Genomic DNA, 25,318 nt, shown 5'->3' with positions numbered 1-25,318 from the left:
TGGGCAATAACAAATTACATTTGTATAGTGTTGGGAGGATGTCCCAAGGCGTTAATAGTCAGGATTTGCACCTGAGGTAGGGGTTGGGATCAGGAGGGGTCAATGTAAGAGCAGTTACAGTCAAGGGTAGTTTTTTTTGTAGGAACCCAGCAATGCCACCAACAAACATTACTCAATGGTAGCCTGGACTATAAGCTGAAATCCTGATTGTGGAGCTTGAACCCACAAACTTCTGACCGCTAATTACTATCAACTAAACCAAAACCTATACATATGCATTACTTCTGCTCCCAATCTCTGGAAGACCATCCAGGTCCTTCTGCTTTGTCCCCTCCCTCCCTTCCCACTTTAAAAACCCGCCTTAAGATCTGTATCTTTGACTATGCTTTCAGTGAACTTGGCTTCGGTGCCAAACCAACATGTGAAGTGCAATGAGATGTTCTCCCAATTTGAAAGGCGTTATAGAAATGTAAATTGTATTCTATTGTATATTGCACAGTCTATGTAGGCTGAGACTGTGCCACTGCTTGGTTTACCCATATAGAGTGCCACGATAATTTGAGGGTAAATTCAAGCGCTCTGCGATGCTACCCTGTGTCAGGGGCACTATATAAATAAAAGTTGTTGTAAATTAATGAAATGGTTTAAAGTTATAACCTTTAATGGATTACATCACAATAATAACTTGCATTTATCTAGCACCAAGAAGATTTTTGCATAAAACATCTGAACTCACTAAGTGAATGAAACAAGGTCAAAAAGTCTGAAATTCTACCCAGTCTGAGCATACAGGACCATTTTGTCCTAAAATATAAAGTGGTGCAGAATAATGGAGCACTCTTAATTTGGAAGCTAGTTCTTTTTAGGGCAGCAATAAATAATAATCTTTGCATTTGACATAGCACCTTACCACCTCATGGAGATCTCTCAAACCGCATCACAGAATATATTGTAAATATATTGACTATGTATTTTGTATTTAAATGTCTTCCAAAGTAAGGCTGCATCTAAGAATTTTCTGCAGTTCTGCGTAGTCTTAAATTTTAAGGCAAAATGGCTTTGCAGACTAAATCCGTGCAGAATTCTGGGCCTGTAATCAGCAAACCCATTATTAAGCACATTAGGGAAATTGATATTGACATAACACATCACAAATTTTCCTTACTCACAAAGCTGGGTTTCTCCTGAGTGAATCGCCAAGAGAGAGTGGATAAATGAAAGCGATTTCACTGCTCTAATCTTAACATCCGATTTAAATGGTGCCACAAACCATAGCATCATTGCCAAGGTTGGGCATTAAGATTAAATGGTTTCAGAATCTAACAGGAAGGCTATGATCCCAACAACCTGCAAACTACATTACTCTTGCATTCTTGGACTTGGAGTCTTCCAGCATCTTTCCATATCTATTCATGCATTCAGCTTTGGTTAATGTTGATGCTGATGCATTTTTGAACTGCAATCCTTTTGATCTGTCTAGAACTGATATTGCTTTCTCCTTTTCTGGTTCGTGTAAATTTTAAATGCGCCTTCAAATCCCCACCAGGTAACACCAGACTGTAAAGAAATAAGGAACATTCTTGTTAAAAATGTTAAATTCACCAGCTGCTTACTCCGTTTCTCGGTGGATAAATGTCCGTCGTCCTGGGGAGGGGAGAGGTACACAGGGCTTAGTAGGGAAGAGTATACAGGAAGGTTACAAGATGAAGTGTCTGGCAATGGTTTATCAGAATCAAGTCGATCCTCCGGTGGTGTTCACAGTCCGGCTCCTGAGCCAGGAGGGTATACAGTATTCCAGGACGCTGTTAACTGATTAGCCAGTCTGAACTTGGAGGAGCACACTGGGGCTGGGATTTTTCCCACTTGGCTCCTGTTAGCCACGCAAGCCAAAGCCCTAACAGGTAAGGTGGTCCTAGCTGGAAAAGCAACAGGAAATTATTAGCTGCTTAAATTCCCACATTACACAACACAAATGCGCAGAACCCATTGCTGCAGCCACCCAGCCTCTGCTGCTGCCTTTGATCCTGAGTAATGCTCAGATCTCAGCATTTCAGTGCTGGCACAGGGAATACCATATTTACTGAACGAAAAGTAACGTTGTGGAAATATCAATTAAGGTTTTGGGTGAATTTCAATGAATTTTAATTATTAGGAAAGCAGAACACACCATGATGTCTTTGTATCCTAAGTTCAGTGGATTGTTGGTGGTGAGGGGGAATTGAACCAATGAGATATGACACCTCACGAGCTCAATCAAGTCCTTAACCTTCTTTTGCGTCCCTTTGATTTTTAGCCTAAACTGCTACCATATCAACAACAATAATAACAATCCTTGCATTTGATATAGCACCTTGTCACGTCTTCGAGATAACAACTTGCATTTATAAAGCTTGCCCTTCACGCGAGGAAGCGTCCCATAGATTTCTAAGTTTTTACATTGCTTTCCTTCAGTCCGTTCACAATAGAAACTATTCTGCCACATCTTGACAGACATTCTCTGTTGTGTGGTAAATATTTCCAGTACATTACTTTTTGACACTGTTAATGTGGAGCTTGCAGAGTGTGGCTTTGGACTGCACAGTGATAACATCTTAATACTCGGGAGGGGGAGTTACTTCTGGCATGTCATACTTGATAATTCATATTTGATACTTAAGGAATCGCTACATTTAGACGCAATTCTTTGGTACCGCCGAATTAAGAAATACAATTTATTAAACCTTTTTATAAAAATTTTAAAAAAATACTTTAGGTAAGATATATCTGTATTTGACGACTTTGGAATAAAATGGCTAATTATTGCATCGTTACTCAAAAGAATGAGGTGTTACAGAACCTGCATTTCAACTTATTAAAATACATTGCACTCAAATTATTCAAAACTTATGAAAGCAGATTTACCACTCATTGTGCTGTCTGATGTTGTCTGTTGTACAATGGTTTCTGCCTCTCTTAAGTTTACAGACAATTAGATATATTTCTTGGCTTTGCATGAGTCAATTTGCTTTTGGCTAAATTATTAACTTATCACATGTAAATGATTAATGGTTACCTCTCTGAGAAACAAGGGTTCAGCACATTCCACCTGTTCAAACTGTTTGATTTTAAGGTTCTGAATCTGCTTAAGATTCAGGACCACATGTTGGGAGTAGCTGCATTGTTCAAAGTGCAGTGTTTTTGATGCAACATTTAACAAGTCGCCTATTTAATTGGCCATTAAAGATCCCATACTATTTAAAAAGAGAAGGGAGTCTCTTGTTGTAGTCAGACCATCAAATTAACTGATCAGTTTCCTCAGTGTTGTAAGTGGGCCCTTGTTGATTCAAATAGCTGCCATGTTTGCTTACAAAACCATAGCAGCTACAATTATATAGTGGTCTTTACGCAGGCTAGGGTCATGGAGCGCTGCAATAATCACTACATGTAACGATAATTACTTTAAAGTATTTTTTAATGGAATATGCAGCTTTAACAATACAAAAAAAATTTAAACTTTTGGATTTCAATAATTGCAGATGGATTACAGGGCTATTCAAGACACATATTAAGTACCTGTATTTAAATATTTAAATTTGCAGGGCTATAGGATAAGCGCGGGGGAGTGGGACTAGTTGGATATCTCTTTCAGAGAGTCGGCACAGGTATGATGGGCTGAATGGCCTCCTTCTGTGCTGTAAGATTCTATGATTGTATGACACTATGATTTATCTCTCTCTTCTTGGGAAACAAAGATCTATAGAATCGTTCTTCCTACAACCCTATTTCCCTTCAGAAGTTTCTAACAAATGTTCTGCCGACAATCAACTGTCTCTAGAGAAGTTCTAATTCCATCTACTCTGAACTTGCTCCTCCTGGAATTGGTGCAGCTTTTGATGGAAAATCTCCCTTCTCCTAACAGATAACAAGCATCTCATTTGATCCAAGTGAAATGTCAGAGTGTTTGTTTTAACCATTATTTTAATTTTGCGAAACATTGGGATTCTAATCCTCCAAAAAGCTGCCTCAGTCATTATTAAGGTCAGCAATCTAAAGAGACGAAAATTGCTGATATTTTATCTCCAGACATTTGCATGTGTGCTCTGCGGAAATTGTCTTCAGAGACAGACTGGGGGAAGAAATTGTGCTGGTGCTGAGCTTGTTTACAAACTTTGACTAATTGACTTGCTATTAATTCCCTGCCTTTCAGTGGTGATGCAGAAGCACAGACACCTACCTCATGGTGACGATACGCCCGGAAGAATTCTTTCCCCTTTTGACATGTAATTCATCGACTGAGAGCAGCTTTAAATCCTACGGGGATAATTAAGAGTCCTCAAATTGTACTCTAAACATCCTTTCTCAAAGGATCGCAACAGCAATTAAGACATTTCTACTTTTTATATACTTGCTGAGCCATCTGAAATGTCGGCAGTGCAAAAAGATATATCTTCCAGTAACTACAAATTGGAAATGTGCATGTTTCATTATTGGCTGTCGCTGGAGCAGTAACTCTTACAGCAATGAACCCATGTGTTTCTAATGCTAGGTGTAATAATAGAGAGTCTACAGTCAATTTTACTTCTAACTATATCTAAAATATTGTGCATATTAAATAATAGGCACATTTCTGTCACTGGAAACTGGAAAGACAACAATTCTAACCAAAATGGGGTGATTTACAAATTGGCTAACGTGAGTAGGGAACATGAATCATTGCTATTACTGCAGTAATGAACACATTATTGCGTTAGCCTGGATCAGTTGGTAGGCATTAGTCTGGATTAAGTTAGTAGCCATTAGCCTGGATCAGTAGGCAGGCGTTAGCCTGGATCAGTAGTTAGGCATTAACCTCCATCAGTTGGGTGTTAGCCTGGATCAGTTTTCAGGGGCAATTTCAGCTCTGAAGCAAGACTTGCAAGACAGCGGGACAAACAAGGAAGCAAAGAGAGTATTTCTATAATTTTTAACTAATTTGTCAGTCTTAATAATTTAATAGTTAATATTAATTTTACCCATTAGCCACAATTGAATTTTGTTGCTTTTTTTCAATTATGAGCCTTGTTCCTCGTGCCCCAGAATCTTATCCCTTCCTCTGCGCTGCTCTCCTCAGCTCGCCAGACAGCAATGTCAATGGCAAGCTATGTGGTTTTAGCTGGTTAGACTCCAGCAATACCCCAATGCACACTCTGGGGTCCCCAAGCCTTGGCTCTTGCCAACCTGCGCCTAATACTTTCTGGAATTAGGTACGCAGGATGCGTTCCTCCAGGGAGGGAGTGCGCACTCCACTCCAACAATCTATCTCTGGGATTCCCATGTGTAGGTGGGATGCATGGACTTCTCAGTTTGGTTTGGATACTCTTTAAGTATGGTGATGGGTTTCCCCATGTGTCAGACACTCAGATAACCAAAAAATAAATTAAAAATCTCCTCAGCTCCCTTCCCTGTCCCCTATCCTCCATTACTCCCGTTTCATTCTCCTTTCTTACCACCCTCCGCATTTCTTCTCCCTCCTTGATCGTCCCACAGCTTCCCTCTGTTCCAGCCTGGGATCCCTCCGCCGGGCACATTGTGGCACAACTGGCTGTCCACCCTGACTGCCCCATCCCCCATTTCCACTGCAAGGCCTACAAACCCCCGATGCCCAGAGCAAATTTGTATTTTTTATATAATTTTCAGTGTAAAATTATTGTTGTAATTTACTGAAGAATAATTTAAATTATGGTAAAAGTTCTAGAGTACAACTTTGTGATACGACAGGGGATGTTCTGCAGAAGATATCTCTGACCAGTGTCAATATGTCGCATAATATGGCTACACGATGTGACTGAGATGTCAGGTGATCAGATGTCAGTTAAATTTATTCAAATCCTATTTCCACGAACCAAAAATGCTAATATAAAATGCTGTGTGTGTGTACATGTGAGTGTGAGGGAAAGGAAACAGCAACTCAAAGCATAAAGACAATCCCTTTTTTCAGAAGCAGAATTTTTTCCCAAATATAAAGGTACCTTTATTCAAGACAAAAATTCATTACCCATAACAGCAATGAACCGAACGGGTGTAAGCTGATGTAGTACCAATTGGAAAAATGTGACACGGATGTTGTTGTAAATGTAAAAACCACAAACAGTAATGGGGTTTTGTTATCTATATTCATTTGATTTGTATTTATTTTTACTTCTTGTGTCTTCTGTCTGTCCCCATTTTTTTTTGCATTTCACGTACACAATTAAATTCTTCATTGATTTTCTCTGTTCTCCCATGTTTGTTTCTTGTGGGCCATAATGGGATTTGACCTCATAGTCTAGGCCAGGGTGGTCCAACCTTTTGGCTGCTGAGGGCCGGATGCCGGATTAGAGAAACATCCACGGAATGCGTAAGCAATACCAGAAGTATAACCGTTAGAATCATGTAGAAATCAATGTTTTAAATTGTGCAACTGTATTACTTAATTTCACTATATTTTAGTTACAATGCAAACTTTAAACGGGCAATGTAAAAATTCATGGAAATTTTAAAATAATACTTTTATCAAAAAAGTTTTTTTTGATTAAAAAAGTATACTTTTGATAAAATAAAGTATACTGTATTCGCAAGAATAATCATCACATTGAGTAAACAAGTGAAAGTAAAATAAATAATTAAGTTCAGAAATGGTTCGCGAGCCGGAAGAAATCATTCCCGCGGGTCGGATGCTGACACTATAATTGCAGTACTGGAAGAGCTCTCCTTTGGATGTCAAACTTAGCTCCCGCCTGCCTGTTCAGGTGGACTAGATTGTGTATATCATCTTAAAATTTAATAATAATCCTTGCATTTGATATAGCACTTTTCACGTCGGGAGGACGTCCCAAAGTGCTTCACAGAACACACTGTAAAGTGAATTGACTGTATATTTGTGGGTGAACGCGGCAGCCAATTGCGCACAGCAATGTCCCACAAACAGTCGTAGATTGAAAATGACCAATTTATTGTTTTTTTGTTTTGGAGGGATTATTATTAGGGCTCTGTGTGGAGTAAGGAAACTTGCCCGAGGTTTCGCCCTCTGCCTGGAATTGAACTCAGGTCTCTCGCTTGCAAAGCGAGTGCTCTAACCACTGAGCTACAGGACTCCACTAATTTGTAGTATAACTGAAGTTACTTGGATCTGGCTAATTGGTTGTTAAGAACTGACTTCATTTGTGTTTTGTTTACCAGCACCAATGTGTCAGCACTCTTATGTTTATTTGAAAACAAATGCAGTTCATACCACCCGAAGCCACTCTCCATACCTGAACTGATACACTCTTGTGGAAAATAGGTGCTAAAATGACAAACATTCAAAAGTCAGAAACATTTAATGTGCTCATGCTACAAGATAAATAAAGTGAGGGCGCTTTGTGTACAGTTGATTTAAATGACGTGCTTGCAGAAATGACCATTTATTTAAAATGACAGTCAGTGAACTTTTGATTCTTCAAAATTTATTTGATGATCCCACACTATTAGACACAATAGATTCCACCATGGTTACAAACCAAGCCAGTGCTAACTAAAATAGTTATTCTGCTTCATACACAAAGAATGTTTTTTCTTGAATGCTTTTTCTCGTGGGTAGTTGCAAGTGAGAATGACAAAATTTCGTGCAAATACAGAACTTTGATCTCATAACATTGTCACATAAAATCACACAACTTTGAATGATGTAGCCATTTGTATAATTCCTGAAATTCAGCCAAATTCCTGCTCTCATTTGTTTCATAAACAAATACTTTAGTCAAGAAAACAATTAACAAAAAGTTCCTTGTTACTGTTGGTGAGAAATAATTTAGTAACATTGTTTAAGTATAATTTTACATTATCACATAGAATAGGCTTTGGGCTGTTAACTGTTTCATGAACAACTACAATCCTAAATCCCACTTCTGAAAATCAAGCATTGAGCACCTTCTCCCTACAACAACTTGTACTTATATACCGCCCTTCACGCGGGGCAGCATCTCAAGAGCACTTAACAGCGGCAGAGCCTGACGCCGATCCTATAATAGACCTAGTAGATTGTGTACTGACAAGCTATTCCCTCAAACTATACAAATCAATGGGGGTGATTACTTGTTTTGTGGTTCTCAAAGTATCTTAAATTTACCAGAAATTTCACAGAAATGGTGAGTTTTTTCTTTGCAATGTTAGAACATATTTTGAAAAGCACAACTTTCCTGAAGGACAAGATTAAAAAAGTCCCTTCTTTCAAATTCCACCTGTCCCAAATGCAATCAAAATTATGTCAGAAAAGAAGTCATTAAAATAACAAAATGTTTCACTTGCATAATATTTAATTCAATTTTATCTGGTATACCATTGGGTTAAATATTGTGGAGTTCAAGGATAGGCAGAGGTGAGCTATACCTTTGTATAGGTAAACTGCAAATATGTTTTAATATTCTTTTGCCTTGAACCTTGCGTTGTCAAACTAAACTCTTTCAAAGGGCTGGATAAATATAGTACTTGACTTACGGTTCAAAGGATAAGCATAGATAGGAATATTCTAAACACTTAATGAAACATAATGGCTCAGTGGTAGCGCTCTCACTTCTGAATCAGAAGGTTGTGGGTTTAAGCTTCACATCAGGACTTGGAATCACATAGTCTAAGGTGACACTCCATTACAGCTGTGTTGCATTCTCAGGGTCTTCCTTCAATGAGACTAAAACCGAGTTCCCATCTGCCTGTTCAGGTGGATGTGAAACTCCCATGGCAGTATTGGAAAAGAGAAGGGAGTTTCTTTCGGTGTTTCGGCCAACAATCCCCCAAATAAAATTGGTCACTCGTTCCGTGCCTATTTGTGGGACATTGCTGTACACAAATTGGCTGCTGTGTTTCATCCACAAAATACAGTCACACCACTTTACAGTACGTCATGTGAAGCTCTTTCAGGTGTCTCAATGATGTTATAAGGCTTTATATATCAGGATTTTATTATTCATCTCTTTTCACTGGCAAAAAGTAATTACCCTTGTTGGGCTCATTCCAGGTGACCAAACCACAGAAATGCTAAGTTATCAAAAGCCAAAGGAAAGCAGACTTGTTGAATGTACAGGGAGACTGTAATAGACTTTCATTGTGTGGTGTAACGTTTCAGTGATTTATTTCTTACTTCCCCTTATTCGTGTTTTTGGGAGTTTTCACTTTGATTCTTCTGAGATGAAGCTGTGTGGAGCAACAGCAGCCCACATAAAGTCATTGTAATCCCAATCCACCACAACAGTGCATGAACTTCTCCAAACAGCAATTTTCCAAGGAATGCCTGAAATAAAGTCATTAGTATAACTTTTTATTATAATAATCTCTTTTCCCATACGCCATTATGGGATGTTTCAAAATTGACAGTTTGTGAGGAAACAAACCTCACCCTATAATGTACTGTAAGTAATAGGTGGAAGTGAAAGCCAACAATGCAACTATTTTCATTGTTGGCTCTCAGGCGTCTTGAAGATGTGATAAATTGCTATATCAAATGCAAGGATTATTATTATTTTACTATAAAACTGTGGGAAAGAGTAAACCTCTTCATTGATCAGTCATGTTCAAACGTCTCTAAACATAGTGCGATTGTACTTCACTGATATATACTAAATGCAAGAGCATGTCAACGAAGTATAATTGGACTTATTTCCAGAAACATACTGTACAAGTGACCACTTTATCTTAACAAGAGGGAGCACAGACAACATGTGAGAAATCATAATCCATTAACAAAAATTATATGTAAGAAATGTAAATACTCAACTGTCGCAAATGCAGTGAGCCAAACAAAAGCAAAACGTAAAGTGTAGTCACTGTATTTACAGAACACTGCAGTTTAAGGTACAAACTGTTTTCTCTCTTACAGTACAAGTAGAGTCCATTATTTCTATTCTATTACATGTTTTACACACAGCGAGGCTGGCTTGTGATTGACAGACAGTCAGTCAGCAGGTGGGGTGTGGGTGGTTGGAAATGGCAATGCAATCGCCAAAAACTTCAGGTAAGTGAGTCGGTTTTGGCTGACTTTTGGTAAACTTTGGCCTACCCCAAAGTGATTTATATTATACAGCACCCTCCACGTATATTGAGCACCCTCCAACGGTGGAGTGGAGGGTGTGAGGGACGAGCAGGAAGCTTGTGCCAGTCGAGCGGAGGCACCGAGTGGTGGATTGGGGAGTGAGGAGGTCGGAGAGGTAGGGAGGTGCCAGGGAGTGAAGGGATTTAAACACGCATATGAGGATCTTGAATTCGATCCGTTTGGTGATGGGGAGCCAGTGGAGCCTGGGCCAGAACGGGTGAGATGTGGTACGGAGTTTGGTCCGGGACAGCATGCGGGCAGCAGAGATCTGAGTAAGCTGGATCTTTTGAATAGTGGAGCTGGGAAACCGTCGAGAAGTGCGCTTAAGTAATCCAGGTCGGAGGTGACAAACGCATGCATGGGAGTTTTGGCTGCATTTGGGGTAAGGTACAGTCGGAGGCGGGCAATGTGACGGAGGCTGAAGAAGGCGGTACTGGTCAGGGACCAGATGTGGGGAAGGAAGGACAGCTGGGGGTCGAACCGGACGCCTAGATTGCGCACTGGTTTGGTGAGTCTGTGGGAGAGCCCATGGAGGTTGAGGAGTTTAGATCTGCAGGAGTGAAGACGTTGAAAGAAGCCAAAGAGTATGGCTTCCGTCTTGTCCACATTCAGCAGCAGGAAGTTTGCACTCATCCAGGCCCTGAATTCTGCCGGATAAGCTGAAAGGACATCGGCAGACCTGGAGTCACTGCTGGAGTAGGTAAAGTAGATTTGTGTGTCATTCCAATACACGTGAAAGTTTAACCCGTGTCTGCGGATGACATCGCCAAAAGAGGGAGCATGTAGATGAGGAAAAGAAGGGGGCCAAGGATGGAGACCTGGGGTACCCCACAAGTGACCGGGCGGGGGCGGGAGGAGAGACCATTTGCAGAGATGAAGTGGAGGCGATTGGTTAAGTAGGTCTCAAACCATGCGAGTGCGGTCCCAAGGTGGATGAGGGATAGGCGGTGGAGGAGGATGGCCTGGTTGACGAAGTCGAATGCAGCAGAGAGATCCAGGAGGAACATCCACGACTGTTTGTAGGACACTGATGTGCGCGGAGGCAGATTTTGCCTCATTTCGCCCAGAAAACATACAGTCAAAACACTTTACAATATATTCGGTGAAGCGCTTTGAGACGTCTCAATGACGTGATGAGGCTCTATATCAAATGCAGGGATTATTATAAATAGTTTGTCCCAATTACAATAAATGATTAAAAGGCATTAGGATCTTGGGATGAAATAGCTGAGCATACTTACAGAGGAGAGAAAATTGGACGCAGTGGTTGTCAGAGACGCTCTCGCTGAAGACGAGGAGTACCGTAATGCTTTTGCAAAGAATGTCCACATCAAAGCGTTAAAGAGGAATACCAGACCACCACAGCCCACTCGGAGTAGTACATGTATCTGAAATCCAGCAAAATCTCACAATTTAAGCAAAGTATTTGCCATTCAACATACAGTACTTTAAAATTAATAACAAAAACATAAACCATTAGCAGAAAGGAGTGACAGGTATGATTGTGCCAGAGCTCACACTTTATTTTTCAGTGAATCAGAGTCCCAGGACACTATTTAGCAGCAGATCAGAGTGCAGGGGCGCTATTTTGCAGTAGGTCAGAGTGCAGGGGCGCTATTTGGCAGGAGGTCAGAGTGCAGGGGCGCTATTTAGAGGAAGGTCAGAGTGCAGGGGCACTATTTGGCAGGAGGTCAGAGTGCAGGGGCACTATTTAGGCAGTAGGTCACAGTGCAGGGACACTATTTTGCAGTAGGTCAGAGTGCAGGGGCACTATTTTGCAGTAGGTCAGAGTGCAGGGGCGCTATTTAGAGGAAGGTCAGAGTGCAGGGGCACTATTTGGCAGGAGGTCAGAGTGCAGGGCACTATTTGGCAGGAGGTCAGAGTGCAGGGGCACTATTTGGCAGGAGGTCAGAGTGCAGGGCACTATTTGGCAGGAGGTCAGAGTGCAGGGGCACTATTTGGCAGGAGGTCAGAGTGCAGGGGCACTATTTGGCAGGAGGTCAGAGTGCAAGGGCACTATTTGGCAGGAGGTCAGAGTGCAGGGGCACTATTTGGCAGGAGGTCAGAGTGCAGGGGCACTATTTGGCAGGAGGTCAGAGTGCAGGGGCACTATTTTGTAGTCGGTCAGAGACATTATCTGTCTATGTGAGTGTCAGACCAGTGTGTAACGTGTGCCTCACCAGTTCCCCGGGGGCCGCTTCCTGTCTGCTCTCCGGCCTCAGGTGATCGCCCGTTAGCGTCAGTTTCGCAGCAGTGGCGGCCAGAGCGCCCAGAGCGCCTGCGCACAGCGCCATGGCCACGCCCAGCCCGGGGCCCCGCGCCGCCATCAGCCGCTCGCGCCCTCTTCAAATCGGAGCCACTAACGGCCGCCAGTGACGTCACCGCAGTGACGACGCCTACACGCATACGTCACGGGAGGGGGCGGTGCTTCCGGCCTGTCAATCAATGGTGCCCCGCGTGCCGGCGGCACCGAGTGCTTTCCGGGTTCGACGCGAACGTCGTCGCGAGCGCCACCGCCAGGACAGGGTCAGGAGAGCACACGGGCAGCAGAGCTCTGGGGGATCCGCAGCGGTGGAGGGAGGGAGGGGTTGGGGTGGCCGACAAGCGGGGGGTTTGGGTGGTGGAGCCCGGAGGGCGGCCGGTGCTGTGAGACGGCGGCGGAGGAGCCGTTGCAGAGGTTCGGGATAAGGCGGAGGGGGCACAGACGTGGGGCGGAAAGGACAACTGAGGGTTAAACAAGACGCCGAGGTTCGGGACTGGCTCAGTGGGGGTGGGGTGTGCAACCGTGGATGGTGATGCTGTCAGTACCCCGGGGGTGTGGAGGGGCCATTCGGGAGAGCCTCGGTCTGTTGGCGTTAAACTGCAGGAAGATACCCGTCATCCAGGACTTGATGTCTGACAGTCCGTGAGAACAGCAGTGATCCTGGAATCCAGGGTGGAGGCAGAGAGACAGAGTCGGGTGTCATCCGCATACGTGTGAAGTTGCGGATGATGTCACCAAGAGGGAGCGTGTGTAGATATTGAAAAGGAGGGGACCAAGGACAGAGCCCTGAGGGACGCCGCACGTGATGGTGCGGGGGCTGGAGAAGCAATTAGTGGCGACAAACTGTAGATGGTGGGAGAGATAGGATTCGAACCAGGCGAGGGCAGGTCCACGAAGGTTGAGCCGAGAGGAGAGGAGGTGTAAGAGGATGCAATGGTCGACAGTGTCGAAGGCAGCAGAGAGATCGAGGAGGAGAAAGCCGCAGAGAGAGCCCTCGTCACAGATGTTCAGAATGTCGTTAGTGACTTTGACCAGAGCTGTGGGCAGCGCGGAAACCCAATTGGAGGGGTTCAAAAAGGGAATGGCGGGAGAGGAAAGAGCGAAGCTGGGATGTGACGACTTGTTCCAGGGCCTTGGAGAGGAGGCGGTAGCTGGAGAGGAGGGTTGGGTCCAGGGAAGGTTTTCTCGGAATGGGGGTGATGACGGCTGGTATTCAGGGGATGGGAACAGTGCCAGTGGATTGATGATGTCAGTTAAAAGAAGGGCCAGGAGGTGGGAGGTGAGGAGAGGGGTGGGGATTGGGGTCGAGGGAGCAGGTGGTGGTCTTCATTTTTGAGATGAAGCAGACCAGGCGGAGGAAGCGGACAGGCCGAGATGGGGTTAGGATGTCGGTGAGATTGGGGGGGGGAGTAAGACTGGCGCAGGCTTTAAAAGTGAGAACAAGGGTTTTGTACTTGATTCTCTGAAGGTTGGGAAGCCAGTGAAGCCGGGCAAGAACAGGGGCGATTGGTTCACGGAGCCTGGCGCGGGAGAGGACACAAGTTGCGGAGTTTTGGATAATCTGCAGCTTGTGGCGGGAAGAGTTGGGAAGTCCAGAGAGCACGTAGTTGGGGTAGTTGAGCTGGGACGTGATGAAAGCCTGGATCAGTGTCTCGGCGGCCTGTGTGAGAAGCAGAGGCGGGCAATGTTGTGGAGATGGGGAAAGGCGGAACAGGTCATAGCACGAGGTGGGGACCAAGGACAGACCCCTGAGGGACGCACACGTGACAATGCAGGGGCTAGGAGAAGTGATGGTGGACAAACACTACGAACAAACATCACAACACCACCACAACAATAGCCATCACAACAAACATACCACCATCACAATAACCATAACAAACACCACAACAAACATAACACTAAGCATCAAAACGAATACACCATCACAATAACCACCAAACACTACCAACAAACATCACAACACCAACACAACAGCAAACACACCAATAACCAACACCATGACAAACTCCAACACGAACACAACAGCAACAGAAAATAATAAACAGTAACTCAGAAAAACACAAGTATTTGTTTAAGCACCTTATTGCATCGTCGAGATGTCTTAAAGCACTTCACAGGATTTTGATTATCCAGACTTCATGAACGTTTATTTTGACCATCAATAATCTGCACACCAGCTTCCTTTTTTCTCCCTCAATTTTTGAATTGTCTGTAAAATTAACTGCAACTTTCACATCTCTAACAGGAAGTGGGGCCGAATAAAAATGATCATTGTATTTGATATAGCACATCATCATGTCGTCGAGGCATCTCAAGGCACTTCACAGGATATACTGTAATGTGTTGTGACTGTATTTTGTGGGTTGTTCATTCAGAACCAATCTTCTTGCGTGCTGCAATGATTATTGCTAGCTGTTCTTTCTTGCAGGGAGGAACTGCAACCTTTTCTGACCAGCAGTTGAAATAATTGTTAGCTGTGAAGTTGGAAAATTATTTTTGGTTGAGCCCTGGAATGAAATACATTCAATTAAAAACAATTTATTAAGGTAAATGGTTTTCAAATGCATGCATTTCAATTAATAAATGCAATTTATCGATTCCTTTGATTATTCAATTTCTCCAATTCAATTTAGCCAATTAAGATAGTTGAAAAACAGAATCGAAGAATGTTGAACAATAAAAATTTTATTAAAAAAGATAATAGATTCAACTTGTATACAACTAGATTTTTTTTGGTCAAAATCATACACCAACAAGAAGAGGACAAGATATGAAAAGGCTCATTTACAGGTTGTTGAGTACAAACACTACAGGTTCAGAGCTGCCTTTTAATTTCTACATGTAATGGACAAGACAAAACTATGACATTAAATCACTCTCCCCAATTTTCCTCGTCCCTCTAGGGGAAGCGTTTGGTGACTAAATATTTAGGAGAGGCTCATAAAATTAATTTTTCAAATCTTTATTTTAATCTTTTAATGACTATTTGGGATTTAATTACATGCAACAAGTTAAAGGTCAGATATTTTGCCTTTGATTGCTTTTTTAAAAAAATGCACAAATAAGTGAAAATTGCAATTAAACGCTGGCTGTTATTTAATCAATTTCAACATGATTAGATTTTCCTCAAGAACACAAGGCTTCAAATCCGATTATAGTTATTGACCTAAACAGATTAGAAAATGAGTTTAGACATATATGGTGAAAAACACAAAACAGATATCTACACATTAAAAAAAATCTACAATGTATTAAAAGACATTTTCATCATGTTCCCTGAATATGCTGGCAGACGTATCAAGCACAGTAGACTTATTGAGGTCAGGTTTCTTTGAGAGCTCTTTCAGTTTCAATTTCAATATTTCCACTTCCTAAAAACAAAAATAGTCAATTAATAAAACACTTGAGACAAAATAGTAATTTAGTCCATCAAGCCATGTACTGAAATTTGTTCCAATTGAGATCAGACAATGTAGCAAACCCTGAGAATTCAACCTGCGATCCTTTGGTGGCTTTGCTCAAATCCAATTATACAAGTTCCAATTTGTGCAGTGTAGTGAAAAAAACAATATGACATCTGGAAAGGTGGATATTGGTTTGCACCATCATCTCTCCCCCACCCCCCAACCCCATAGAACTAAGTTCCAGATTGACATGATATTATACTCTTGCGTGTACCTGAGAAAATACAAGTCAGAAAATAGCGAGGAGGGCTGAACTTAGTGTACACTTTTCGCTCTGCTCTTCCATTTAAAATACTATCAAATTGTTTTTTAAAAATCATAATTGAAAAGTTTATCATTAATCTTGCTTTTAGATTGTTTATCACATCACCTCATATAACAGGAAGTTTTTTTTCCTGGGAATTGAACCTGCGAGAAGTTAGAAACAAGAAGTCTCAAAATATTCTTGAGAAGGTTTTTGAAACATAATTTTGGACAATACTGTACCTCTATAAGCCGGGAGTTTTCTTTCTTAACTTTGACCAAGTATTGAATCTTCTGTTGTATGTTCTGATGTCCTAACAGTTTTCCATTCTCCTCAGTGAGGGAACTCACTTGTTTCCTAATAGCTTCGATCTCCTACATTGTAAACAAATCAAATACTTAGACTCAATGGGCCAAATGGCACACTCAGTCCTCTTCTGAATAAATCCCCCTCTCCAAGAAAAACTCTTGTAATTTGTAACTCACTCTATATACTTCCCTTCTTGTGATTGAACAATTAACTCTGCCCCTTGCATTACATCATTTATATTCCTGAGATTAAAACACAGCCTAGAATAATCGATTGAAAATCTCTGTGCTGGCTGCATGAGGTCAGCTTCAATATGTATATTGACAATATCCATCTTTATCATTTACCTCTACCGCTTCACCTCTACTCTCGATTCCAAGACTGTTCTGACTTGTCAGAAGTCTGTCTAAAAAGTCCTGGTTGAACCACAACGTTCTGCAATGAAGCAAGACTGAAATCATCTTGTTTGGTTCTTGCTAGCAACCTTGCTCACTCCATCTTATACTATCCACTCTAGCCTTACACTCCAGTACACACCCTTTTCGGAATGTTTTACAGCTGCTTCACATAAAACCACAGCGATCTGAATGATGAAATCTCTTTTATCTCATCCTTCCAGAAAAAACACCATATTTTCCTCCCATTTAAAAATAATTCCAGCATCTTCGCTTCAACCAACTTTCCAAAATATTTTAGACAATCTGGAAATTTATGGATATATTCCCATAGAGCACAACGTGCCAGTATAAAGCATTTCTGACTTATTTTGCTAGTAAGCTATTTTTTAAAAAAAGTTTCTGTAAAGTGTTACATTTTTCAAAGGCAGTTTATTGCAAAAACAGAATAGCCTCATTATACATTGGAAATAGAAATTCTCCAAGCTCCAGGTTTTAAAATAACAGAACTTACCGTAAAATAGGTTAGCCAAGCCCTTCAGAGTTCCCCTTCCCCAAAGACATTAACACGTTTTTTATGGCATCCTTTATTTTACAGCATGAGCCATAAGGACCACATTTAAGCTGACTAAAGATGTGCCACCACTTTTGGAATCAATTGACCATCTTCCAAAAATGTAAAGTACAATATTCCAAGTTTCCATAAAAAATAGGTCTTATGGGTTGAATTATGGGGGAATTTTGAGATTAAGTATCGTTAAAAGCTGGGAGCAATCATATCCATGACTTAATATGCCAAGCAGCAAAAACTTACTCAGATCTACAACATATGAACAAGAGCTGCCCTTTCACTTTATTGAGCCATTAAGTCTTTGGCAACTAATTCCATTTGTCTGCCTTTTTTCCATATCATGACTTCCCAGGCTCTCTTGAATACCTCAAATGGGCTCAATTATCCATCATCTTCAAAAACAATTCATTCTATATTCTCACAACCCTTTTTTTTCTTCCCCTCTGGCTCCCCTTTCACTCTTAAATCGAATTTGAAAGTTATGGTCCTTTGTTCCAATTCTAAGATACACGATGAGCATATCTTTTTAAAAAAAGTTGACATGCACCTTTTGTTTGCCTACAATATAGTTAGTAAATACCAAATCAACTCATTGCGTGAATCACTTTGAGACATTTCAAAATAATAAACTGCTACACCTAATTCAAAAATTACTTGTACATTGGCCTTTCCTCCCCCTGTACTCAAGAAGTTAGTCTGTCTCAACCCAAGAAAATAATTCATAAATTACCCCAGTAAGTCTCTCTTTCTCTTCAGATGCAGATTCTAACTTTGATCGACATGCTTCTTTTTCTTCAAAAGCTTTTGCTTCTAAATTCCTGGCGCGTTCTAATTTCTCTGCAAGCTCTTTCTTGGTATACTTTTCAGCCTCCAATGTCGCTCTGGTCTCTTTCAATCTGTAAACCAAATACTTGTGTACAACAACAGCAGCAATTTACATTTGGATAGCACCTTTCACGTGGGGAGGACATCTCCAAAGCGCTGGACAGTCAAGAAGGCATATCTGGCGACCTCCATACAGTTCGGCAGACAAGATTTAATAATGCTAAAATTATTTTTACAAACAAGACTATACAGTGTACAAAACATGTTGCTAATCAGTCTTCCTTGTATCTATACATTATTTTGGAGTCCTATCATTTTGTACTATTTTAATTTTTAAAACATTAAAACCTTTCCCATGCTTATTTTGACAGCTCAATAATACTGTTAAGAGTTTTGGAAAACAATCTCGGCAACAGAAACTTGCATTTATGTAGTGACCTTCACATGGGATAAAGTCTGAGCTCTTCAGAGTCAGGATTGGTGCAGTGATTAGTTGAAGTAGGTCTTTAATAATAATAATCCTTGCATTTGATATAGCGCTTTTCATGTCTTCTCAACGTCTCAAAGCGCTTCACAGAAGACTGTAAAGTGAATTGACTGTAAAGTGAATTGACTGTATATTTAAGTGGCATTTAAGGACATACAGATAAAAAGGGGCGAGATAATAATCCTTGCATTTGATATAGTGCCTTATCATGTCATTGAGACGTTTCAAAGAGCTTCACAGTAAATACTGTAATGTGGATTGACTATTTTGTGGGCAAAAGAGAGAATACAGAGGTTAGGGGCCTAGTTGCTGAAGGTTCAGCCACCAATGCTGGCTCGGAGAAGAGTGGGGTAGGAGAAGATCAGAGAGACAGGGAAGTGCTAGGATGCAAAGAGATGCTAAAGGCGAGAGTGAGAAACTTGAAGCTTATTCTTTGGGTGAAAGGAAGACAGTGGAGGTTTCTTGAGGACTGGGGTGATGGTCATGTAGAGTTTGGTATAGGTGAGGATGCAGGTGCCCTGGGCTTTGCATCTGTAAGAGCTTGTCATTGCTCAAACTAGGGAGACCATCGAGGAGCATGGGAGTCGAGAGGCGAAAGTGTGAATGAGATTTTGGTGGCACGGGGGGGTGGGGAAACAATGTGACAAAGATTTGTTTTGGTCATGGACCGTAAGCAAGTAGGGAAGGAAAGTTAGAGACAACCAAATGACAAGGTTGCACACTGCTTCAATGAGTTTGAGAGGAGCCAAGGAGGCTGAGAAGGTCAGAGCCAGAAGTGAGGAAACACTTCTGGGAGGCTGGCTTCAGTCTTTGTCCATGTTAAGTTGCAAAAAATTTAAGTTTATAATATAATCCTTGCATTTGATATAGTACTTTATCACATCTTTGAGGCGTTCTCAAAGCACTTCAAAGAAGTTTACCCTGGAGTTGATGTCTGACAGGCAGTCAGACAGAATATCAGTGAAATAATGAAGAGGATTACAGGAAGACAAACAGGCTGCTAGAATGGGTTGATAGGTGCAGATGAAGTTCCAAAGAGAGGAATGTGATTTAATTCGGTAGGAGAAATAACGTTTATACCTTACATGGTATAAGAATCTAAGAGGGGAAGAGAAGCAGAGATCTGCGGATTCATTATTATTATCTGGGGATTCATATTAAGTCTCTAAAAACCACAACACAAGGTGGATAAGGCCATAATAAATGCAAATAAAAATCTTGGGCTTTATGTCCAGGGGGATAGAATACAAAAACAAGGATGTACTGTTAAATCTATATAAACCTTTGGCTGAAACACATTTGGAGTACCGGATACTATTCTGGTCACCATCCTACAAGAGTGGCCATGCACCATTGTCAAGCTCTCTGAGACGTTCTCCCAATGTAAAAGGTGCTATATAAATGTAAATGCTATTGTATTGCGACAATGGAGTGTGAAGCTTCACGAAGATGGGACTGGGATTGAGAGAAAATTATCAGGGATTGAACAACAATTTGCATTTATATAGTGCTCTCCACGCAGCACATCGTCTCAGAATGCTTAACAATGGTAGAGCCCGACTCTGAGCCAGGGCAGGGGGTGACCCCAGTTGAAACAAGGTCAAAAAGATTTTATGGTGGGACTTGAAAAAGGGGAGTGAGGGGATAAGGCGGAGGGATTGAGGGAGCGTTCCAAAGTTTCAAGGCATAGTGGTCGAAAGCGCGACCTCCAGTGGTGGAGCGGAGGGTGCAAGGGACAAGCAGGAGGCCAGTGTCAGTCGAACGGAGGCGGCAGGTGGTGGATTGGGGAGTGAGGAGGTCGGAGACGTATGGAAGTCCCACGGAGTGAAGGGATTTGAACATGAGTGAGGAGTGTGAAAGACTGGTTATAGCTATTTTCCATCAAGATGAGGTGATTGAGAGGGGTTTCAATAAGACAAACATATATAGACTATTTCCATTTGTTGGAGAGTCCATAACAAGAGGGTATAAATATAAGATAGATATTAACAAATTTAAAAGCATTTTGGGAGTTTTTAAGATGGTGGTGAGAATATGAAATTCACTGCCAGACTGAAGCAGAACGTGTCTAAGAGGGTATCTGATGCAGACAAGGGAGAAAAGTGGGGTATTGAGAGCTCACATGGAGCATAAAGACTGGCACGACAGGTTGAGCTGAATGGCATGTTTTTAGTGCTGGAGCTTATACGTAATTATACATAAAGGCTCTCTCTTTAGACCCACTCTGCTACGTAGTAGTTTTATTTTTAAAAATTCATAAAAATGCACTTACTCTGCTTCCATGATGAACATTTTTTCCATTAAGGTTTCCTGTAAATTATAGAATGAAAATGACCACAATTGTTACTACATGAAAATTAGTGTGAAAATAAGTTTTTTTCTAGTCTTCTAAAGGTTACTACACATTACAGTAATTGCAAAGTGCTTTGAGACTGACTTTATAGGCACCATGAAATGAAAATTCTTATCATTCATACACCTAAGAATTAACTGGTTAAGAATTTGCAATTTACAAAATTTGAAGTGAAGTTAGTACAATCCTGTTTTTAATCAGTTTATAAATATAAATCTCAGCAGAGGAGCTCACCATGAACGGAAACATTCACTGAAAATTGTTGAAGAAAAAAAAAATGTCCTTTGAAATTTCCCTCCTCCCATTCTATGAAAGCAGTAGTGTAGTGAAAAGTAAAAAAAATCACAACAGTCCAAATGCTTACAAACTGTGCTATCACACATCTTTAATAGAAGATCAGACTATATACACCTGAAGAATAAATTATATGGTATGGGTGGGGGAAATAAAATCTCTGCCATGTCAATGTAGCTGACAAAACAATCTTTATTGCCAAATACATCAAAGTGAACACGTACACCACTAAATTACTAGCAGCAGTTACCGACTGTAATAAGCCATCAGGAATAATATCGTTTGATGAATGGCACCCAGTCAATCAACAAACAATTCTTTTTCTTCATTCAAATTTTTGGATAAATGTACCCATTTAAGTGAAATGCAGCTTTGTTGGAACTATTGCATCAATGTGAAATGTGCTGCTTTCCTCATTAGCAAACTATGTGAAATTCTAGCTTTAATCCAATAAATAATAATCCTTGCATTTGATATAGCGTCTTATCACGTCTTCCAGACGCCTCAAAATGTTTCAGAATATACTGTAATGTGAATTGTCTATATTTTGTACATATTTTGAATGTATATTGACTGTATAACATGAGGTGAATACCCAATTCAAGACAAGTCAGAAGTCAGTTTAACAACTCATGAGAAGGACAACATCTAAGACTTTGCAAGGCTCCGACAACACTACATTGGAGTGTTCATCTGAACTACAGGGCTTGAATCTATTAAGTCCTCAAAGCTCACATCTTCCAGTAATTGCGTGGAAACTGACAAAACCAAATTCACACAAGGCCTTCAGTGCTAATGGAGAGACTTTCTTCCTGTTAGAGTGGGCTGGAAGTGATCTTTGCACCAAGAAAAAAATGAAAACAATTAGAAACAGAGAAATAAGATGGTTATCTTCGTTCTGTTTAGTTTCTTTGTTAAAGTTAAACAACTCACTTCCGTATGGCCAGCAAGTGTAATTTCTCAGCCTCATGTAAAGCTCAGACATAGTACCTTCAACCGCAATGAAATAACTATTTTGCTAGGTAAAAAAGTCATTTTAAGATGGAAATGTTTTAATTGCAAAAAAAATCAATTCAATCAGTGCAGATCAATTTGAAAGGACTCCAATTCAAACCCTTGCACTTAAACAACAACAACAACAAGATTCCATTTATAAAGTGCCTTTCACGTCAGGAGGACGTCCCAAGGCGCTGCACAGTTGGGTCATGACCCGAGCAGGGGGGAAATGGTCAGGGTGAGGGGAGGGAAGGGAGGGAGCGAGGAGGGGGGAAATGGTCAGGGTGAGGGGAGGGAAGGGAGGTAGCGAGGAGGGGGGAAATGGTCAGGGTGAGGGGAGGGAAGGGAGGGAGCGAGGAGGGGGAAGAGAGTCGAGAGGGGAGCTGAAGGCACGGTCAAAGAGAAAGGTTTTGAGACCGGCCTTGAAGGAGGAAAGGGAGGAAGCGGCGAAGGCACTGGGGGATAGAGTTCCAGAGCTTTATAAAGCTGAAACACTTTAAGAAAAAAAATGGGAAAGATAGTCAAGAAAATAAGTGTGTGTCAGAAAGTCATAATAATACCTGAGTCTTTAATTCTTCCATCAAGTTATGATCTGCCTTAATCATGCTCTTCTCCAGCTCTGCTACAGTTAATCCATTGCTTTAAAGTCAAAATAAATTCAGTGAATTGCTTATGTTAAATAAATGCAATACAACTTGAATGAGTTCAAAATAAATAGGCTAGTATAAAGCACGCATTTTCTACAACTTCTTGGTTTATTTCTAAAATAATTTATCAAAATCTATTTAAACAATGCAAATTAATCTTACGACACTTACTTAAGATCTAATTAATACACTAAATTTTCAAGCATCGTTATTCCCAAACAAACTTAAACCGAAATCCATTCTCTTATCTCTACATATGAAATATTTGTACACTGTCCAGCGCCTTGGGACGTGAAAGCGCTATACAAATGTAATCTTGTTGTTGTATTTGTCAACAACAATTCTGCAAATCTTTTGAACATTGAAATATACACAGCAGCTGCATCCTAATGCTGCATTTAGGATCTACAAAATCCCATTCCACAAAGCAAAATGTGATAGCTGGTTTTGTTGCACATAAGATCATTCTGCTGATCCTGTTGATCACCAAAATCACTGCTGAGTGTGCACAAAAGCAGGACGTGTTTGCAATGACAACCAAATTCAGCAGTTTAGTATGAGAAATGAGACTTTCCGGATCATTAGGTCCCCGCCAATGTCACTTCCTGCCTTCTTAGCAATAGCTTGATGACTATTTTTGTGTGAAAAGCCCAACCAGCACATGGAAAGCTGTCTACGTTCTAGCTCAGTGAATGGGTCCACATTGCAACCAAATTTATGCTCTCATGAAGTGCGGTGTAATGAGTTGTGCTCCATGAATCTGATTAGTTATAGGCACTGATCAGCAGCAAATGGATCTTTTACCCACTAATTTTTTTAAAAATATAAAAATGAGTTATTCACTTCATTGATTTGGACCATCAAGATTGATGGCCATTTGCTTTTCAGTGAGGGAAAATAAGCTTTAATAATTTTGCTCATCTAAACCTTTTTTAAAAAACAAATCGATTACTGAAGAAGTTACTGAGCCTAACAGGATGAAGCTGCCATGCAACGGGATGAAGCAAAGGGAGCTTCGCTGGTTTGAGTGTTGAAGTGTAAACATTTCCATGCTAATGACAACCTATTCTATTCTAATAAATTGATCTGCCTCAAAGGTGGGGTGATCCAGCCAGGGAAGGTCAGAGATGAGGAGTAAAAAATAAAATAAAAACAGATCCCTAGCATGGTTTGAATTGGATCTTTGTAATGATTTGAAGTGAAAAGACAATTGATGTTAATTTTAAAAAATTAACATTAAAATCCTTTTTCTTTCAATCCAACAATTATGCCTAATGGATGGTGAATAAGGAGATTGGAACTGTAACAATGAGTGACAGTCAAATTCCTGTACCTCTTTTGTGTTTCCTTCTGATCATTTTCTAGATGCAATTCCAAACTCCGGCAGTGCCTCTTCGACTCCTCCATCTCTAGACGCACGTTTTTCAATTCGCATAATTGGCTCTAGATGTTATGGAACAGAGAAAAAAGTGGTCAAAATTTAGGCAATTATGTCTCAGCTCAAAGGGAGCAAAAAACAATCACTGACTTGGATCACGCAGGAAAGGTGGGCCCCTGGGGGAGGCATGAGATGGTGACCATCACCAACCTTGGAACTATACTTGTTGCCAGTTTCTTGGTGAGGGGAAAAAAAGTTTTTTTTTTTTTAAAAAAAAGGCAGTCAACCCCACTCTTTGCCATGGAAACTATTTTAATAATAATAATCCTTGCATTTTTTGATATAGCGCTTTTCACGTCGGGAGGACCTCCCAAAGCGCTTCACAGAACACACTGTAAAGTGAATTGACTGTATATTTGTGGGCGAACGCGGCAGCCAATTACACACAGCAATGTCCCACAAACAGTTCTAGATTGAAAATGACCAATTTATTATTGTTTTTGTTTTGGAGGGATTATTATTAGGTGTGTGGAGTAAGGAAACTTGCCCAAGGTTTCGCTCTGCCTGGAATTGAACTCGGGTCTCTCCCTTGCAAAGCGAGTGCTCTAACCACTGAGCTACAGGACTCCACACTCCATTTTGTTCTCGACTCTGTGGGTGTTTCTGCGCCATAAGGTATTCTTTACCGAAAGTGGTAGGAATGTGGAATTTACTGGCACACGAGTAGTTGAGGCGAATAGCATTAAAGGGGAAGCTAGATAAGTACATGAGGGAGAAAGGAATAGAAGGTTATGCTGATAGGCTTAGTTGAGGAAGGCAGGAGGAGGCTCATGTGGAGCATAAACACCGGCATAGACCAGTTGGGCCGAATGGCCTGTTTCTGTGCTATATATTCTATGTAAGTCAGCCATATCAACTTCCATTTATATAGCATCCTTCATGCGTGGTGGTGCCTCAGAGCGTTTAACAGAGGAGTCCCGTAATGCAATGGTTAGAGAGCTCGCCTCGCAAGCGAGAGGACCAATGTTC

General features: G+C 41.1%; 3 protein-coding genes across 5 annotated transcripts in view; 1 reads left to right on the top strand and 2 right to left on the bottom strand.

Moving 5' to 3' along the window:
• The window catches only part of LOC103183920 (zinc finger DHHC-type palmitoyltransferase 3), a 30,371-nt gene extending 25,228 nt beyond the window's left edge, over positions 1-5,143 (top strand). Inside the window, exon 7 of the mRNA XM_007901681.2 lies at positions 4,187-5,143. Coding sequence (XP_007899872.1) covers positions 4,187-4,192 — 6 coding nt within the window. The 3' untranslated portion in view covers positions 4,193-5,143. The remainder of the gene's footprint in view (positions 1-4,186) is intronic.
• tmem42a (transmembrane protein 42a) lies at positions 1,403-12,422 on the bottom strand. 3 transcript variants are annotated; one of them, XM_007901683.2, is made up of 3 exons: positions 12,241-12,422; positions 11,302-11,448; positions 1,403-1,557 (listed from the first exon to the last, which is right to left on the bottom strand). In XM_007901683.2, exons 1-3 carry the CDS (start codon positions 12,385-12,387, stop codon positions 1,477-1,479), a joined length of 375 nt encoding a protein of 124 aa, XP_007899874.1. In that variant the 5' UTR covers positions 12,388-12,422; the 3' UTR covers positions 1,403-1,476. The 3 variants fall into 3 exon arrangements, with proteins under 3 accessions (XP_007899874.1, XP_042202382.1, XP_007899873.1); XM_042346448.1 differs by lacking the exon at positions 1,403-1,557 and adding an exon at positions 5,965-6,313; XM_007901682.2 differs by lacking the exon at positions 1,403-1,557 and adding an exon at positions 7,426-9,262.
• A 2,575-nt stretch (positions 12,423-14,997) lies between these two features.
• Positions 14,998-25,318, bottom strand: part of kif15 (kinesin family member 15) — a 49,997-nt gene continuing 39,676 nt past the window's right edge. The window contains 6 exon segments of the mRNA XM_007901675.2: positions 14,998-15,697; positions 16,277-16,408; positions 18,040-18,205; positions 20,894-20,931; positions 22,825-22,903; positions 24,245-24,354. Coding sequence (XP_007899866.2) covers positions 15,578-15,697; positions 16,277-16,408; positions 18,040-18,205; positions 20,894-20,931; positions 22,825-22,903; positions 24,245-24,354 — 645 coding nt within the window. The 3' untranslated portion in view covers positions 14,998-15,577.

This window comes from Callorhinchus milii, unplaced genomic scaffold, assembly GCF_018977255.1.
Source record: "Callorhinchus milii isolate IMCB2004 unplaced genomic scaffold, IMCB_Cmil_1.0 Scaffold2, whole genome shotgun sequence".
Taxonomy (NCBI): domain Eukaryota; kingdom Metazoa; phylum Chordata; class Chondrichthyes; order Chimaeriformes; family Callorhinchidae; genus Callorhinchus; species Callorhinchus milii.
The sequence above is the reverse complement of the archived record's forward strand: the minus strand, read 5'-3'. Positions and strand labels throughout refer to the sequence as shown.